The 17,221-nt window shown below is 37.4% G+C and overlaps 6 protein-coding genes across 6 annotated transcripts; 3 read left to right on the top strand and 3 right to left on the bottom strand.

The window, feature by feature from the left end:
- The first annotated feature begins 1,580 nt into the window (after positions 1–1,580).
- EV154DRAFT_552771 (uncharacterized protein) lies at positions 1,581–2,607 on the top strand. Its single transcript, XM_051605077.1, has 3 exons — positions 1,581–1,612; positions 1,667–1,897; positions 1,960–2,607. Exons 2-3 carry the CDS (start codon positions 1,681–1,683, stop codon positions 2,460–2,462), a joined length of 720 nt encoding a protein of 239 aa, XP_051456183.1. The 5' UTR covers positions 1,581–1,612; positions 1,667–1,680; the 3' UTR covers positions 2,463–2,607.
- A 374-nt stretch (positions 2,608–2,981) lies between these two features.
- EV154DRAFT_269320 (uncharacterized protein) lies at positions 2,982–4,807 on the top strand. The gene is made up of 6 exons (XM_051594693.1): positions 2,982–3,105; positions 3,158–3,274; positions 3,332–4,046; positions 4,104–4,383; positions 4,437–4,622; positions 4,680–4,807. The coding sequence occupies exons 2-6, from the start codon at positions 3,217–3,219 to the stop codon at positions 4,698–4,700; spliced, it is 1,260 nt and encodes a 419-aa protein (XP_051456182.1). The 5' UTR covers positions 2,982–3,105; positions 3,158–3,216; the 3' UTR covers positions 4,701–4,807.
- A 107-nt stretch (positions 4,808–4,914) lies between these two features.
- EV154DRAFT_552769 (uncharacterized protein) lies at positions 4,915–7,059 on the bottom strand. The gene is made up of 3 exons (XM_051605076.1): positions 6,580–7,059; positions 6,457–6,512; positions 4,915–6,397 (listed from the first exon to the last, which is right to left on the bottom strand). Exons 1-3 carry the CDS (start codon positions 6,912–6,914, stop codon positions 5,031–5,033), a joined length of 1,758 nt encoding a protein of 585 aa, XP_051456181.1. The 5' UTR covers positions 6,915–7,059; the 3' UTR covers positions 4,915–5,030.
- An 862-nt stretch (positions 7,060–7,921) lies between these two features.
- On the bottom strand, positions 7,922–11,702 carry EV154DRAFT_513318 (Frag1/DRAM/Sfk1 family-domain-containing protein). The gene is made up of 10 exons (XM_051602018.1): positions 11,513–11,702; positions 11,413–11,458; positions 11,241–11,323; positions 10,738–11,170; positions 10,525–10,660; positions 10,439–10,459; positions 10,224–10,300; positions 8,818–10,167; positions 8,667–8,758; positions 7,922–8,607 (listed from the first exon to the last, which is right to left on the bottom strand). The coding sequence occupies exons 1-10, from the start codon at positions 11,564–11,566 to the stop codon at positions 7,996–7,998; spliced, it is 2,904 nt and encodes a 967-aa protein (XP_051456180.1). The 5' UTR covers positions 11,567–11,702; the 3' UTR covers positions 7,922–7,995.
- Positions 11,703–12,726: 1,024 nt separating this feature from the next.
- On the bottom strand, positions 12,727–15,847 carry EV154DRAFT_513315 (P-loop containing nucleoside triphosphate hydrolase protein). The gene is made up of 6 exons (XM_051602017.1): positions 15,566–15,847; positions 15,121–15,503; positions 14,748–15,067; positions 14,576–14,693; positions 14,361–14,508; positions 12,727–14,296 (listed from the first exon to the last, which is right to left on the bottom strand). The coding sequence occupies exons 1-6, from the start codon at positions 15,814–15,816 to the stop codon at positions 12,868–12,870; spliced, it is 2,649 nt and encodes an 882-aa protein (XP_051456179.1). The 5' UTR covers positions 15,817–15,847; the 3' UTR covers positions 12,727–12,867.
- Positions 15,848–16,051: 204 nt separating this feature from the next.
- On the top strand, positions 16,052–17,200 carry EV154DRAFT_603731 (60S ribosomal protein L18ae; the record flags this gene model as incomplete). Its single annotated transcript, XM_051607364.1, has 5 exons — positions 16,052–16,060; positions 16,422–16,436; positions 16,498–16,662; positions 16,730–16,859; positions 16,917–17,200. The coding sequence occupies 5 exons, from the start codon at positions 16,052–16,054 to the stop codon at positions 17,123–17,125; spliced, it is 528 nt and encodes a 175-aa protein (XP_051456178.1). The 3' UTR covers positions 17,126–17,200.
- Between the last annotated feature and the right edge of the window lie 21 nt (positions 17,201–17,221).

Raw genomic sequence — 17,221 nt, 5'->3', positions numbered from 1 at the left:
AAACATAATAATATTTGTTATCTTCCTATCGTGTATATGCATGCGAGCAAGTCTTGCTACTAATGAGGGGCTAGTACTGACATCTAATTCAGCAGGCTTGAGATCTGAATATATTTGTTCTCTATATAGCTAGAGTAGCGGAACACAAAAGAGATAGCAGTATGCAAACTCTCCTTAAGGGTATCTGCCTATATTATTCTTATTATAACCCTGAAAAAACTATGGTGGACAATAGCTTAAGTATGAAAATTGTTTTAACTATTAATTATAGACTAACAAAGCCTTTGATATATATTAATCCTGTTCTTTTTTTCTTTTCTCTTTTTTTTTTTTCGTTGCTAAGTATTCGTTATAGCAATAGGTCCGACAAACTAAACTCACATTCATGTGTCACACGACCGGCTCAATTTCATTATTCCCTACTTTTTTTTTTATAAAAAAAAAACGAGGAGGATAGTTTTCTATACTCATGCAGTATTCTGCGCGAGTACAAAACAGGTGTATAAATCAAGAATGTACTGTTAAGCTAGATATTTTAGAGCAAGTAAAAAAAAAAAAAAATAGATAAAAAAAAAAACCATTCTGATTTATAAACAAAGGAGTATAAGACAACAATTGCTGTCCTCATAATTCAATTCAAAATTCCTCTACCGTACATTTTAAAAGGTTTGACTTATACAACATGTGTCGCTATAGATAAATCTGCACTGTAGATCAAAGCAAACCTAATAGGGTGGTAGTACGAAGTATTTGCTATCTGCACAATTTCTTGACTTCTGTTTTAAATTTCTTTATGCTGCTTACGGACAGTTATTTCTTTTAAACACAAATATTAATGCTTATTGTAATAAACACTTAATAACATTGACATTAACGAGATACAGCAATATAATGACAAGTGTAGTCTTTACAATATGTGCATATATAGACTCTCATATTAACCGTAGGTACATATTAAATCTTTGTTAACACAAAGTGAAATAAAATATCTTTGAAAACACCATGCATAACAAGGCCACAAAGTTATAAGGGTACGAATGAATGACATGACTGTCATTTTTTTTTTATTACACATTGAGAAGACCGACCTTAATTTTCATTGTGAGGCACTTTAGCATGGATGCATGGGTAAAACTTGAAAACAAATGCTAGTATCTCTGGAATTTTATAAGTTATAACATTTTAGTGTCTCCTGTATTTTTTTATTGACCTCAAGAGCAATTTTTTTCTATTTATTTTTTAGGAAAATGCACACCAGCATGCAACTATATATGATAAAAAAGAATGCTTTCTCCCAATGTTGTGGTTCGAGATAATTATTTTTTAAAAATACAAATAAAGCCCCCCTTAATTCCGCTTTTTACTGCATGATCGCCCCGAAAGTTAGACCCATAAAACACCACCTGTACTTATTGCGAATTTCCTTTTGAGCTATTAACTTGATTGTGACATCCTTGAAATATCATGCATTTGAGCCCCTCTTCTCGTATTCTAGATAGTCTAATTATAGTCAGTAAAACTTTTAACCCTTATATAATTGATATAAAAGAAACCCACTTTTTCTTACAAAAAACGAAACAGATATTCATTCTTTATTCACTCAACTTATTAGGTATTAATACATACATCGATATACAAATTACTTTGCACTAATACACCATCATAGTTATATATCATAAAATGCAATTGAAATTCCTTTCTCTCGGTCTTATTGCCAGTATTTTGGCTTCTGCCTCTGCTCGTTCTGTATACACCGAAAACTCTGTCGGTGCCCAGAATATGGTCGCTGAGGCTTCGAACTCTCATCTTGTTGCCCGTTGCAACAACGGCTGTTGTAGCTCTAGCTGTGGTGGTGGAAGCCCCCACAAAGGCGGCGATGGTTTCTTCGACGACGACTGTAAGATATAATCATCATTTCTATAATAACCTATTTATCAATACTCCTTTTTACTTTTGTAGTCCTTGATGAAGGTGAGGGTAAAAATACTCACACAGGTATCTCAGGAGGTTCAGGTGATGATGATGCTTTGATCAATGTCAGCGGTAACAATGTTCAAGCCGACAAAACACTTTCAAATATTCTCAATGGCGCTACAGTTGCTGATAATCTCAACAATGCCGATGTCGATGTTGCTAGTGGTGGTGGCCATGGTGGCCATGGTGGTAACGGTGGTAACGGTGGTGGTAGTGGTAGCAGCCATTGTGCTCGTAGCGTTGTTACCCGTCGTGGTGTAGCCGATGTCAAAGGTAACAATGTTCAAACCTATAATACCGGCTCCAACATCGGCAATCGTGCTCGTGTTACTAATAATCTCAACGGGGTTGTTGCTAAAGTTCTCGGTCGTCGTTCTCTTGCCAACGTCAGTGGAAACAATGTTCAAACTAAGGATACTGCCAGCAACATCCTTAACTGCCTTACAGTCGAGGACAATCTTAACGGCCTCATTGCCCATGTTCTCTAAATTCACTCATATCATTGGTGTTTCTTAACACCATCCCATGATCCTAGTCTTTCTCATTTCTATATATTATTTACACTCCAGTAGAACCTACTCAATTAATTCTTATCTTTTACAATATTGTAATAAAAAGATTTTGTATCCAGTTATTCAACATGAGGTTAAAACTTTAAGCGAATTTTTAAAAATAAAAAAACTAAAAAAGACAGGGATAAGGAAAAAAAGTCTTAGTTACATCTTTTTGCAGATAACACTTTTTTTTTCCTGCTTTTGAAAAAGAATGAAACTTGATGTTTATATAGTTTAGACATAAAAAAGGGAATAAAACAAAAATGCAACCTGATCAATCGAAACTTAACAATGGCCATCGAAAAAAGAAGGCAGCTAGGGCTTGCATTCATTGTCAAAAGGTACATCTTGATCAAATCAACAATTTTCCTAACTGCTGACATTTTATTACAATCCTTAGGCTCATTTAACTTGCGATGATTGTAAATTTGAAATTGACTATTACTTTTACTTTAATTTTAACACATTTTATTTCTCTCTTTAGCAAGACCTTGTCAACGGTGTATTAAACGTAATTTAGCCACTTCTTGCACAGATGGGGCTAGGAAAAAGGCAAAATATCTGCAGGATATAGAAGGTATAGATATGGTGCCTTTAGAAAACTCAATTATTAACTTTTGCTCACTTAGACGCCGCTAGCAATGGTAGTCTACCTTATAGTCCACAACCGTCATTGTCTACCCCCAATATGAACTCATTTGTTCCCGAAGCTTCTTCATTTCAGTCCCAAAACTTCTTGGACACAGGTAAACTTAGGTCGGATTTATCGGGGATAACAAGAGAATACTAACAAGCGATAGTAGGGGTGAATAATAATAGTGCGAATGATAATAACAATTTAATGATGTCCATGGAGAATTACAATTACGGTTTTGGTTCCAATGCCACGAATCTCGAATACTCAATACTTTCCAACATGTTGGGTTCTCCTTTAGCAGATCCGACCAATGTGATCAACTCTTCCCCAGTTCAAACTTCAGCTGATGTATTAAATAATATATGGTCTCAGCCATCTCCCGTCGTGGAAAACGTCACAACTCCTCTGAGTATCATTCGTGGAGAACCCTCATACTTATCTTCGCCCACGCATCTTGTTACGACACCTACTTCATCTTACATTAATAGCAATAACAATAATAATAACACCACTACAGTTAATAATAATAACACTAATACTAATACCAACCACAACAACGGTGTGGTGAACAACAACAACAACACAAATAATAACACAAATAACAACAGCAGCAACAATATCAGCAGTAAAAGACCTGTCCCATCAATATCATCTTCAACAATAGGGACATCACAAATAACGCCGTCAGGCGTCTCAACTCTATCAGCATTCGGAGATGGTGCAGTGGTCGCAAAAGTGGCAAGTCCCGTTACTGCAAGTGTAGGGCCTGCTGTCAGACGTAGAAACCAAATAATTACTCCCGAAATGGCATACGCCAGTGCAACCAAGCCTTTCAGCTACGCGGAAGGGTATCATTATCTAATCAATTATGTCAAATCAAGGTAACAAACATTAAACATTCTGACCCTAATCTCCGGCTAATAATTGTTCATGAATAGAATGGGTAGAGAGGATTTAATGAGAATTAGTAGAGCGCTGGCGCTATTTAGACCGTCTGTTTTAGCTTCCATGATGAATTTGACAGAGGACGATTTGATCTTTACTGAAAAATGTTTACAACGTACATTACTAGAATATGAAAAGTTGATTAGTTATTCAGGAACACCTACAGTTGTTTGGAGACGAACAGGTGAAATCACGTTGGTAGGAAAAGAGTTCTCCTTACTTACACAATGGTCTCGGGATACTCTGCTGGGTAAGAAGACTTACATATATGAGGTAAGTGTAAAAGGATCATATGAGATTAAGGTGCTTATTTGCAAATATTTTAGCTAATGAGTAACCCATCTGCTGTTGAATACTGGGAGAAATATGCATTGCATGCATTTGACAATACTGATTCTGCAGTATATAGTACGTGTATTTTGATGAGTCCTACAAAAAGAGTTGTGCCATGCACATTCTGCTTTACCATCAAACGTGACATATTTGATCTGCCTAGTGTTATTGTTGGAAATGTAGGTCGATCCCTCTCCCTGCTATGCTTTCATTATACTAACGCTTTTATTCTTTAGTTCCTACCCATATTAAGCTAAAATTCGTTTTTGTTATTATTTGCATACATTTATACATCATTTTATATCCCCCGCTCCTTTCTTAAAAAAAATAATTTTGTAAAACTAGAATAAATTATATGCAGGACCAAATAGTTCTGCCTACACCACAATTGTACTAGTCTGTTAACATTTATATTTGTTTTGTAACACTAACAACTCAATACTGTGGCACATACAATAAGAAACCATGATGTCAACAAGATAATATAGAATATTTATATTTATAAACAAATAAACAAAGAGAAATAATCACATGGAAAATATACAAATAGTTTTTTTTAAAAAAGGGAAACGCACCTACTATCTACCTTATTGATAGTAATCGTATTGCTGCGGTGGTTGCTGATACGTATAGTACTCCGACGCAGAGTATCGATTATTATTCGGGTACTTATTTGTCGACGGAGGCATATAATTATAGCTGCTTTGGGCATGTTGTTGGTGAGGGTGATATGCAAATGAATATTCTGAGGCAGACATTCTCCTTTGTTCATCAAGCACACGAGGTCTTCTTCTATCCTGACTGTTGCTACGATTATGAATCTGCTGAGAGGTATATACAGGCTGTCTGGATGATCGTTGCGGGCTGCTATATTTGTTTGTTCCACTACTATTCACGATAGGAGCTGACGTTTGAATTGGTGCAAGAGGCTCCGGATTCCATCGAATGGTTCTCACACTGGGCGGGTTATCATAGTGATTTTTGTTAATCGCCAAATTACCGAATTCGTTAGTAAGACGAGAATACTGCCCAACAGGTAAGCTACGCTGGTTATCATAGTAAGGGTAACTGTTTTCATACTGTTGCTCACTGTAGTGCTGTTCATGTGGTAACGATCTTTGCAATACTGGTTTTTGGTACTTTATGTCTGCATAAGTGTTCTGACTGGCATTAATAGTATCATTGGATGTGTGAATACTTGTATGTTTAGCATCGACAGGTGATGTGTTTGTCGATGGTGATGAAGGAGAAGAATTTGTTTGTTTGTGAGATAGGCTACTGAAAAGTTTTGAAAGTCTGCCATTCTTAGTCGTACCACTGCTTGCAGGGACAACAGGAGATACAGGAGATTCAGGAGAATCAACACCGACGTTTGAGGCATTTGCACCTTTATAGTAATTCAAGTTACAAGCTGATTTCTGACGTGTCAAACGAGGAGATGCAATCGTAACATTAGTCGAAGATGCTGATGGAGTGGGTAGTGGCGAAACATCAGGCGTGTGAGCAGGACTATTCCCAGCGCTCATTGGCTTTTGCTTTTTTTGATCAAATTGTATTTGTTTTTGAGATCGTCGGACATCCTTTTCAAGCATAAAATGCAATTTCTGATCATTACTTAATTCTACTTTGTGTTTCTTCTGCTGAGCTTTTTTCGGTATTGGGTCTTCATAGACAGTAGGTGACACAATCGTACTGTTGTTGTTACTGCTATCATTACTGTTCGCATTCTCATAGTTACCGACGTCGTCCTGAACTCCCTTACCAATCGGATCTCTTTTCCAACCTCCGTCATCTGACTTGTCAAGTAAAGTCATTAGTGACATGAGTATAATTAGCTCCAGTTCGCGGGATTTGGTTAGGTCGCATCGAAGCATGTTATAACCAAGTAAAGAAAATATGCCGAAATATTCATCCTTTAGTATACGCGGCAAGTATTGTGCTACACATATATCACCTAAGAAGTTTATAAAGCTTAATAATTCGAAAGAAACTCTATTTAATGTACAAACATACCAGTTTTTCTAACAGCTCTACATTCTAACGAGTTGCTCATCCTACTTTCACGTACCCTAGAAAGAAAAAGAATATCTTAATATTCATATACTGGTTTTTATAGGAAATAAAGAGACAACATACCATCTGTACTTCTCGCCTTCCCATATAAAACTCCATTCGAAACCAATGCGAGAAGAATCACGCAGTTCTACAGGCGTATCGTTTTTATTGTTTTCATCCAAGTGTAAAATAATTGGTTTTATTCTAGATGAAGCACTCTTCACTTGTGTTTCAGCCCATACTTCAAAGGTTACTGGGTCGACCAAACTGACAGCGTAAAATTTAGAAAGTCTGTGCCTAATTTTGATAAAACGGAGTTCACCGGTCTTCTTATTTTTAATATCGATAATTGCTCGATTACGTGGATGACTTGATAATACGTAGTGTGTCACAACATCATCAATTGTAAGTGGCATGTTTATTAATTTATTTCTGTAATCAATAATAAAAAAATAGTAAAAGAAAAAGTGTTAAAGAAATTAAAAAGAAAGGATAAAAAAAGAGAAAAGCAACAATATGTATCTTTTTTATCTCTATTTATAAAATTAAAAAAGCTTTTGGTTTGTTGTGCTATAGCCTCGTGTAACACTGTGTCACGCCCGCAGTTAATTTTGAAAATAGGAAAAGCCGTATTATTGTTTATACCTCTTGCAAAAGGTATGGATAAAAAGGCTAAACGTTTATTGATGAGCAATGATGAATAAATCTGAGTTACTCCTTTTACAGCTATAAACATTGTCATAACACAGTAAACGGAATGACAAGACATTGGAAGGGCTAAAAATAAATATCACTATGTGAGATGTAACTTGTGATTTAAGCCAGGAGTTGTAAAAGATAAATGCTAAGTCGATGGTCATAAGATATTATAGAATAACCTATGTGTGAAAACGCTAAGCTTTTTTTCGATAAAAAAAAAAGAAAAAAAGATTACGACACATTGCTTTTCCGTAAACCCTAAACAAAAGAGAAAAAACAAACGTGGCTGATTTAGTAGAAAATCGGAGAAGATAATGTTCAAGGCTCGTGCGTTCATGATTGATCTGTGCTTCTGCTACCAATGATTTTATGTGCATTATGTCATATTATTGAAAAAATGGTTGCTGTAAAATACCTTTTAATCAACATAACCCATTATAGCTTATTGGCACAATAATTTATGTTGGTTGTAGAATGTGTATATTAATATCAATATAAACAAACGAATGTTACGATGTGAGACCGCTCCATATTTGTTTCAAACGATAAGGTACCTGGAAAACAAGGGATCGTTTCAAAAAAAAAAAAAAAAAAAAAAAAAAAAAAAATAGCTCAATCTCGGTTTAGGCCAGACTCTGGAGTGAGAAGAAACCCATCAACACTCAAAATGTTTGTTACACCATCAAAAAAACAAAGAAAGAAGAATGCAGGAACATTGGAAGAGTAGGTTTGTATTAATAAAAATTATGTTAATTTATTGTTGTATTAAAATATATGAATGTGAAAGTATGGGAGGAATTAATTTAAAAAGTAGCGAGGTTCATTGAATACATGGTAGCGATGACCACGCACACCTTGACCGTAGAACATGGATGGGTATCGCAATGCAGGAGTGACTTGTGATTCATGAATGCGATCATAAGACGCCTTCCAAAAGTCTTTAGGATTATCGACCAACTGGAATTTACCGGACTGAATTTCAGTGTCTGTAATACCACCATGACTAATACGAGCATAAGCAACCCGACGCAGTCCACGATAACCAATGTATTCGCACCATCGATCCCAATCCGTTGGGTCAATATCACTGATGTCTCCTTGATCAAACAGCAAATGATAGATCTCTTGTCGTGGTTGCGTGACGACATAGCCAAGGAAAACAAATGGGTTGGGACTGGTACGCATGATGCGTGCCAATTCTGTTGTTTGTTGAATTCTATCCTCGTAGTTCTCGTCTTGCCCGTTATGACTGACAATGAAATCAACGGGTTGACCATATACATCTAAGGTAGCATGGATAGCACAAGCAAGTTCTCCGACAGGAGAAGGTAATAGATGATGCTCCGATTTAATAATAGGGAACTTTGAAAGCATCAAACAACCCCAAGTATGTTTCATACTCGATGGACCCTAAATTCAATAAAAGTGTTCAATTTATGTATCGTCGACCCATTTACAAAAAAACTTACGAAATCAACATAGTAACCTAACTCTTCAGCAATAGATTGAGCCCAATCACGGTTACCCATAATAATTCTCATAGTGTCCGATTCAAGTAAACCTATTCAGCCGCACACGGTCAGTTGTTATTACTTCATTGAATAATTAGATAAACCTTACCAACAACATCCAACTCTAAGTCACGAATAGCATCACGCATACGATGCTCACTTGCCCACATATCATTATCCAAGGCAAAATGAATTGTCCAAATAGCAGCTGTAAAAGATTTCTCGGTAGTTGTGTATGGCACAGGTGTCTTTGCATTCGCTACGCGATTGGAAGCAACAAGTGCAGATAAAGCAAATAAACCAGCAACAAAAATACGAGCCATGGCACGTGCGCTTCGCAAAACATGGAACTGAGCCATTTTCTTTTGTACATCCTGCACGGCTTGTCTGTTGGCGTTCAGAACACCCAAACCAGTAAGACACATCAGGGTGAAAAGAATAACATCAGTACGCTCACGTGCATACACTCCTCCAGGGACAAATTCGTAGGCGACTACCCAGACATGAGCCAAACATAAGAGATTGTAAATCATAAAGGAATATAACATAGTCTTGAAGGTAGGTTGAGTAGAAATACCACGAATCATGGCAGGTGTGATGGAAATGAAATAAGTACCCATGACAAGACCACCATAGAAAGCTGTCCAAGCTGAGTAGATATAAAAGATGGCGCAAGCACCACTGCCGATTAAGTACCAGCCAAAACTGGTTGTGAAGCGACGATAAGGAGCAATTAAAAGACCAAGAGAAAGTGCTGCAATTGTTGCGACACCCCATGGAACAGGTTCAGGACCATAGTTAGGATATCCATCTACTGTCCAACGCATAATGGTAGAAGAGTCAGTGAACATGGAATGCAAAGCAAATAAAACAGCACCAAAGCCAGAAGAGGCCAGAAGAGAACTTCCAAATTGTTTAGTCTTTTGAATGGAGCTCACAAATTTACCAGTCTCACCAGAGCGACGACTAGTGCTATCACGAATGAGAACCTCTACTGAAGCAATAACGCCCAAGAAAATACCAATATCGTTTAAGCCGCCATTTTCTTTATGCATAATAGGCCAGATTGGGTTTTCTGTAAACCAGGCCATCTTGACAACGTTGGTTAAAATAAGACCGAGAATCCAGATGATGGCGGAACGTTCCAAGTTGCCAGTATGCTGATTAGATTCAATCCATGTGGCTGTCCAAGTACATAAACTGATTCCAATACCAAATGCGGTCATTGATAAACGCCAGATAGGGTCTGCTTTTAAATAAGAAGCAACACCTACTAAAGATATCAGATGAAAGACACCGCGGTATCTGGCAAATAAACGTCTCAAAGGTGCAATGCCGAGAATAATGGGTAACAATGTGATAAGAAGAAATGCTTCAAAACCAGAGATTCCCATATACCATAAGGGGAAGTACCAAATTAGTAATGTTAATGATGTAAGCATTGACCAAAATACAAAGGCTAGAAAAGATTTAATAAGATGATTGTTTGCATTGGGAAGGGCCGATTGATATTACCTAAATAAGTCTCAGATGCAAAGCCTGCGAACGATGTCAGTGCACGCATTGTGGATGGTGAGATGCTTGACTCGACACTATTAATTTTTAATTCTGTATCAGTATCGGTACCCATATCTTTTTGTCACTCAAAACAAACAAGTTTGTGCAAAGAAGAAGAAGAATAATAATAAAAAAAAAGAGGGCAACGAAATTAAGAAAGAAAGGAAACTTACTTTGAGGCAAACGGCACCGTGCTAATTAAAAATAGGTAAAAATTAGGTTCCCGAATTATTTGAGTTACAATAAAATCAAAACTTACGATTCTTGAGCTGAAGAATTACCCGTCTTATCCGCGACAGAGAATTCAAAGTTTTGAAATTCAATTGCACTTACTGCATCAAAAGCAACGTCATAGATGATTAATGACCATTCAAAAAATGCATATGTTGTGTAAGCTGACCAAATAAAAAAATCAGCAAAATTAGACGGTGATTATTAAACGAGCCCCCCCTGGGGGTTAAGAGGGACTTACCTCCTGGAATCTTTTGAACCTTGTGTTGTATAAAGAAATAAATCATTGGAGGCAAAGTAGTAAAGAAAGCAGATGTCAATAATTTTCTCCACTTAACAGCAGTCTCGTTTTCCTTTGAGCTTGAATATAACACACCCAATTGCCAAGGTAACGTGCATAACAGATAAAGTACCATTGCAATATCATGAGTTAAATGGTCGTCTGTAGAAGTGATATAGACCCAACCACCACAAGCCACTGTACGAACAATACCCACAGTTAATAAAAACAATCCAAATCCTTTTGATGATGTCTTTGCTGATTTTGTGATGTAAAGGTACCATAAAAATACAAGTGCAAATCTAGGTCCAGAAGTCAAGGCAATCAAAATTTGAAAAAGTGCCCTGGCAGGGTATCTATCACCCGTTGTAGCACTTACACTAGGAAACCATTCCTATCATCCCGTAACAATGATTAGATTACATTTCCCTCTCTTTAATGCAATTACCTGTCCTAATACTTACATCTGGATATCCAAAGTATTCATTTTGTACGATTTTGTAATAATGTGTATAACAAGCAACCCCAAGTGCAACGAAAAATGCACCTAAGTACAACAAAAGAAAAAAGTGTCAGTGTTTCGCCATTGACCTCCATTCCAAAAATAATAATAATAATAACAAAACTAAGACTCACTGTAGGCACATATTGTATGCGAGTAAGCAACATACTTTGCACCAATCTATTATAGTTTTATTAAATAAACACGCGACGTTTAGTTTCTCACAGTACAAACCTTTGTAACAATTACAGGCTCTGTCTTCCCCGTAAGTAAAGACTTTTCCGTCATTTTTTCTTATTTGGTGACGGTATGAGGATATATGTACAAAAAAGAGAAAAGAAAGAGAAAAATAAGAAATGAAAAAGAAATAAAGATAAATTGAGAAATGGGGTAACAGTTCCTCTGTCTCCATACCAAAACAAACCGGTGCTTGAAATAGAAAAGAGAGGCAGACATGTCGAACAATGAAATATTTTTTTTAACCTTAATTTAATTTACCGAAAATTTGATTTTTTAAGAAATCCATGAAATTTGAAGCAAACCTACTACCTTGTGAGGTAGATGTAATAACACCCTTTGTTATTATGTATCTTCTTGGTACTTAATAAAATAGGTTGCAGTGCAATCGCATATATGTGTGACGTTGAGCATATATCAAGTAAAAAAAAAACACACACACAAACTATTTCTGTAATAAACTAGTGCCTTTTTTCTGTTTTTCATTTTAAATTAAAATTATATTGTGCCTTGGGTAGACTTATTGCAACTGAATTCTACAAGTATCATTAACCAGTTTACATTGCATACAATTACCCGCGTAACAAAAAAAACTTTGGCAATCGGTTAAATATTTCCCTGTATTTCTCAAGTAAAATAGTTTGTACGACACATGTGAAGAGTGGTGTGTGCAACATTTTTGTGCTCCGTCAACATGCACGGCAGATATTTATCCTGACAGTACGTCCATTTCTGTTAGAATTGTCTACAAAAAACATAAAGACAAGAACTTTTTTTTAAATCATGCTATGGAATGTATTAATTGACGTAGCTGCATCTCGCAAAAGCGAAAAAAGGTCAAAAAGATAATAAAAAGTGCATGCCCGGTTTATCCGGGTTAATAACAAATTTTTATACATGGAATCGTCATTATGTATTACCGGGTGTTTCACCAAATTTATTTACACCTTCTACAGAGTTCTTTAGCTACTCAAGCATGTTATAACCATATTTCAAATACACTTATCCACTTTACATATTATGTCAAATTGAATAATAAACATTAAGTCGGCTTCGTAAGCAAACCATTTTTTATAAGGTAGAATGCATCACTTGGTTTTTTAAAAAAAAAATATTCAAAAAAGGAAACTTGTGTATCCGTGTCAATAGCCTGGACAGGTCATTCTGTAACAGGCACATGACACAATTAAAAGAAATCATTTGCAGATGGCTCATGAATTCGTAAAGGTAGAGCTTAATTGATTTGATTTATTGATTTAATGCAAAATAAGGCAGATATGACGAGAAAAGATAAAGAAGAAAGGGGAGGGGGGATGGAATATGTCTAAGAGGCGAAAGAAAAGTAATAAAATTTATCCGTACTTCTTTCTAAGTTTATCGAAACTGAGCTTATCTTGTGGCAAAACAGAGGGTGACACCTTTGTAAATGCCATATCAAAATCTTTCTTCGTAACAAAGATATCCTCGGCAGAAGATCTCGCGTTCAAGTCCATAACACCTGTAGAATAGAACTTTGCTCTTAAAGAGGCAACGGCACTTTCTCTTACAAGAGAGGCAAGATCCGCACCAGAGAAACCTTCACAACGAGCATCGTTAGCGACTTCCTGCAAATCGACATCAGAGCCAAGTGGTGTCTTGCTACTCAACTTTGTCAAGATATCAAATCTTTCTCCAGGAGTAGGAAGTTCGACATATAAAAGCTTATCCAGACGACCAGGACGGAGCATAGCAGGATCAATCATATCAGGACGATTGGTAGCAGCAATAACATAGACTTGACTACGATTCTCTACACCATCCAATTCAGTCAACAAGGTATTCACAACACGAGCAGAGGCGTCACTTTGTTGGTCATCACGACGAGAACATAAGGCATCTAATTCATCAAAGAAAATAACACAAGGCGAGGATGCACGAGCACGGGCAAATACTTGACGTACACCACGTTCACTCTCACCCACATATTTGTTTAAAAGTTCAGGACCCTTCACAGAGATAAAATTGGTATTACTTTCATTGGCAACAGCCTTTGCTAAGAGAGTTTTACCACAACCAGGTGGACCCCAAAGTAATACACCAGCAGGGTTGGTGATACCCACACGCTCAAAGAACTCGGGGTGATTGATAGGCTCGACAACAGCCATACGTAATTCATCACGCACATATTGAAGTGCACCAATATCATCCCAAGACACATCAGGCACAGTAGCAAAACCTTCACGCTTTGATGAGGGTTGAACCTTCTTTAAAGAATGTACAAAATCTTCCTGTGTAATCGCAAGTGATTGTAATTGTGCTTCTGATAAAGGTGCCTTGTGTGATTTGATAAATTCGGAGATATTTCGGATTTGTTCGAGTGGGGTTTGTGCTTCAAATTCTTCAACAGTGGTGGTTTGAATAGGTTGTACCTCTTCCACAGCTTCCACAGTAGATTCGACAGGTGTAGTTTCCATCTCATCCCCTTCAGTGATTACTGTCTCTGATACTGTCTCTGTCACGATCTCTGTCTCAGTCTTTGTAGTGGTATCTTCTTCGTCGTCAACGTCCATAGACTCGTTGATCTCAATTTCTTTCACTTCAGTGATAAGGTTTTTTTCAGCAGCTTGTGTGGCGGCTGCAATTTCTTGTAAATGTTTAAAAATTCGCTTGACAGCAATTACACCGGCTGTTGTGATCAAGGCTTGAAGATCCGCACCTACATAACCAGGCGTAGCCTTTGCTAATTCAGCGAAATCGAAATCACCAGAGAGACGAAGCTTAGATGCCAACACTGTGAGAATTCTTGGAGATACATAACAGGTTAGTAACTCGACTTTTCTTATCACTTTAAAATCTCGTTGCTTACTTTTCTCTAGCCTTTTCATCTGGCACACCCATACTAATTTCTCGATCAAATCTACCAGCACGTCTAAGTGCAGCATCCAGTGAATCAGGTCTGTTAGTGGCACCAATGATCATAACAGGCTTATTATCAGACTTGTCCCATGATAAGTCTTTTTAAAAGAAAAGAAAAATTAATCATAAAGGCATGTCGTTACCAATTTTAGTTTTTGTTATTACCATCCATGCAAGTCAATAATTGGGCAACAATTCTACGTTCCATCTCTCTTTGAGCAGTTTCTCTTTTAGGCGTAATAGCATCGATTTCATCAATGAATAATAAACAAGGTGCATTATCCTAACTGATTGTTCAGTTAACATGTTCAGACATTTCCTTTCTTACCGTGCTTACTCTAGCTTCTTCAAAGACTTCACGAATCTTTTTTTCAGATTCACCGGACATACCGGATACGATAGAAGGGGCGGAGATATTGTAAAAGGGGACGCCCAATTCACCAGCAATAGCATGTGCCAAACGGGTTTTACCACAGCCAGGAGGACCATGTAATAAAACACCGCGAGGAGGTTGGACACCTGTATGAAGATAGACTTCGGGGTGAGCTAAAGGCATAGCAATCAACTCCATAATTTCCTCGATACAATGGTCGATACCACCCAAGTCAGATAATCTAGCTGTAGGGATGAAAGGTGCCTCTCTGCTTTCAGATGTAGCTAATAAAATCTATGAGTAAAAAAAAAGAGCTCGATTCTGTATCTTTCCTTACTTTTAGGGCGCTTTGCTGAAGAAGCCTCTTTAACATTTTTTGATCTCTTTTTTGATTTGGTAGCTTCTGCGACGGGAGTTGTTGCTTCGGGTGCAGGTGTAACTGGGATAAAAGGTACATCTTCCTCGACAGGTGTGGCGACATCTAAAGGAGTAGCTGATCCAGCGGGTGATGCTGTGCCACTTACAGCAGGACTTTTATGCATGTTCCACAAACTGGTGACAGATTTATTCATTGCATTATCCTCTTGTGCTGGCTTTTTATTATTAGAAATGTTAGTGTTAAATAATGATCCAGGCGGTAGATATTCTTTCAACCAGGATTGTGGTGTCTCACTCACCATAGCATACTCTGCTGCAGCCTCTTCATCCTCTGATTCGATGCTTTTTGAAGGTTTTCTTTGAGTGACAAGGTTATACACGTGTAAAAGAAGATAAGCACTTACTTTGCAGGATCTTGAGCTGGAATGGCTTGCAGATCAGAAAGTACTTTTTCAATCACCATTTCCAACTGACGTCTCTTCATACGACGCAAAGACGAATCGACTTTAAGTGAATATTCCTGGATCGCATAGACAGACATGTCTTTATGCCCTTCGGATTTGTAAAGATCAAGACAGTTTAATATTTTGTTTTCGATGGATCGGGACAAACGCATGTAAGGTCCACCAGCTCCATTTCCTTTTGATTTATTCATATTCAAGAAAAAAAAAAAAAAGTTACAGCAAAAGAAAAAAAAAGTTCGAGAAAGAATGTGTGCCGGTATAATAAAACTGTCCGGACCGGACATTTGGCACGAGGTGATGTGTGGGGGGAGAATTCATGCTTGGTGGCAAGATTGCACTGTGAGAGAGGGGGGGGGGGAACAAGCAAAATAGGATTGTCGAATAACCAAAGGTGTAAGTCTCCCTCTCTCTTTCTTTATAGGCACGATGGCTAGAGTAAGTTTTTTGAAACTACACATGATTGAAGATAGCTCCTTTACCAAACGACAAAAAAATGACGACAAAGAAGCCAGTCAATCCAACAATTTTTACGAAATACTTATGGACGTTGATTGCATAATCCATCCATCCATCCATCCGTTTCATATCAGCACATACATCTATATCGACCCCTCGCAACTATTCACAAATTAAACGACGATTTTAGATTGACACTTTGGCTTTTTTTTTTTTTTTTTTTTTTTTTATTTTATTATTATTGTCTAAAGAGGAAGGAGCTACGTTCGACATGTGGATTCACCAATAGTATTGAATTTGGCATTAACCCTTGATTTTATTTTTATTTTCTTACTTTCAGTTCCACGAATATCAGGTATGCATAGGTTTAATGTTTTTTATAATTTTGGAACTAGTTTTACTAAAGGTACAGTTAGGTGGTTGGTCGTAAACTCCCTTCCGCCCAGGAGGTTGCTCCTAAGCTTTTCCGTATGCGTATTTTCGCTCCCAACTCAGTTGTTGCCAAGTCCCGTTTCTGGTACTTCTTAAAGAAGCTCCGTAAGGTCAAGAAGGCTGCTGGTGAGATTGTTTCCGTTAACCTTGTACGTATACACAAAAGCATTGGAATTGAAGATAGAATACATGCTAAACATAAACGTGTTCATTTAGATTAGCGAGAAGCGTCCCGAACAAGTCAAGAACTTCGGTGTCTGGATCCGTTACGATTCTCGTTCCGGTACCCACAACATGTACAAGGAATACCGTGCCATGCGTCGTGTTGAAGCCGTTGAGACCTGTTGTAAGTAGATGAAAGAGCTTGTCACTGTGTGTTTGAAATTAATTGTGTTATACATAGACCAAGACATGGCTGCTCGTCACCGTGCTCGTTTCAGATCTGTTCAAATCATCCGTGTCGCTGAAGTCAAGGATGCTGACGTTCGTCGTGCTTACATCAAGCAACTTTTGACCCCCAAGCTCGCTTTCCCCTTGCCCCATCGTCTTGCCAACGTCGAGAAGAAGCATCGTGCTCTCTTCGTCGCCAAGAGACCTACCACTTTCTATTAAGTCTGTGTAAAACTGTCCTTTACTCCCAGTTCAATTTTTTTTTCTTTTTTTCTCGCATTAAAAATCTAGTAGTTTAAAAGAAAGTTCTGTTCTATT

This window comes from Mucor mucedo, assembly GCF_025094135.1.
Source record: "Mucor mucedo strain NRRL 3635 chromosome Unknown EV154scaffold_64, whole genome shotgun sequence".
NCBI lineage: Eukaryota > Fungi > Mucoromycota > Mucoromycetes > Mucorales > Mucoraceae > Mucor > Mucor mucedo.
The sequence above is the reverse complement of the archived record's forward strand: the minus strand, read 5'-3'. Positions and strand labels throughout refer to the sequence as shown.

Excerpts from the sequence above, each read along its gene's own strand:
- EV154DRAFT_552771 (XM_051605077.1), top strand. The coding sequence starts at position 1,681 with ATGCAATTGAAATTCCTTTCTCTCGGTCTTATTGCCAGTATTTTGGCT. Across the intron at positions 1,898-1,959 it reads TGGTTTCTTCGACGACGACT|TCCTTGATGAAGGTGAGGGT; the intron begins GTAAGATATAAT and ends TTACTTTTGTAG.
- EV154DRAFT_269320 (XM_051594693.1), top strand. The coding sequence starts at position 3,217 with ATGAACTCATTTGTTCCCGAAGCTTCTTCATTTCAGTCCCAAAACTTC. Across the intron at positions 3,275-3,331 it reads CCAAAACTTCTTGGACACAG|GGGTGAATAATAATAGTGCG; the intron begins GTAAACTTAGGT and ends AAGCGATAGTAG. Across the intron at positions 4,623-4,679 it reads CTAGTGTTATTGTTGGAAAT|TTCCTACCCATATTAAGCTA; the intron begins GTAGGTCGATCC and ends TTTATTCTTTAG.
- EV154DRAFT_552769 (XM_051605076.1), bottom strand. The coding sequence starts at position 6,914 with ATGCCACTTACAATTGATGATGTTGTGACACACTACGTATTATCAAGT. Across the intron at positions 6,513-6,579 it reads GAAGGCGAGAAGTACAGATG|GGTACGTGAAAGTAGGATGA; the intron begins GTATGTTGTCTC and ends TTTTCTTTCTAG. Across the intron at positions 6,398-6,456 it reads TAGAGCTGTTAGAAAAACTG|GTGATATATGTGTAGCACAA; the intron begins GTATGTTTGTAC and ends TAAACTTCTTAG.
- EV154DRAFT_513318 (XM_051602018.1), bottom strand. The coding sequence starts at position 11,566 with ATGACGGAAAAGTCTTTACTTACGGGGAAGACAGAGCCTGTAATTGTT. Across the intron at positions 10,301-10,438 it reads ACGGTGCCGTTTGCCTCAAA|TGTCGAGTCAAGCATCTCAC; the intron begins GTAAGTTTCCTT and ends AAAAATTAATAG. Across the intron at positions 10,168-10,223 it reads TGCATCTGAGACTTATTTAG|CCTTTGTATTTTGGTCAATG; the intron begins GTAATATCAATC and ends AATCTTTTCTAG.
- EV154DRAFT_513315 (XM_051602017.1), bottom strand. The coding sequence starts at position 15,816 with ATGAATAAATCAAAAGGAAATGGAGCTGGTGGACCTTACATGCGTTTG. Across the intron at positions 14,694-14,747 it reads AAGTCTTTGAAGAAGCTAGA|GATAATGCACCTTGTTTATT; the intron begins GTAAGCACGGTA and ends ACAATCAGTTAG. Across the intron at positions 14,297-14,360 it reads GATGAAAAGGCTAGAGAAAA|AATTCTCACAGTGTTGGCAT; the intron begins GTAAGCAACGAG and ends TGTATCTCCAAG.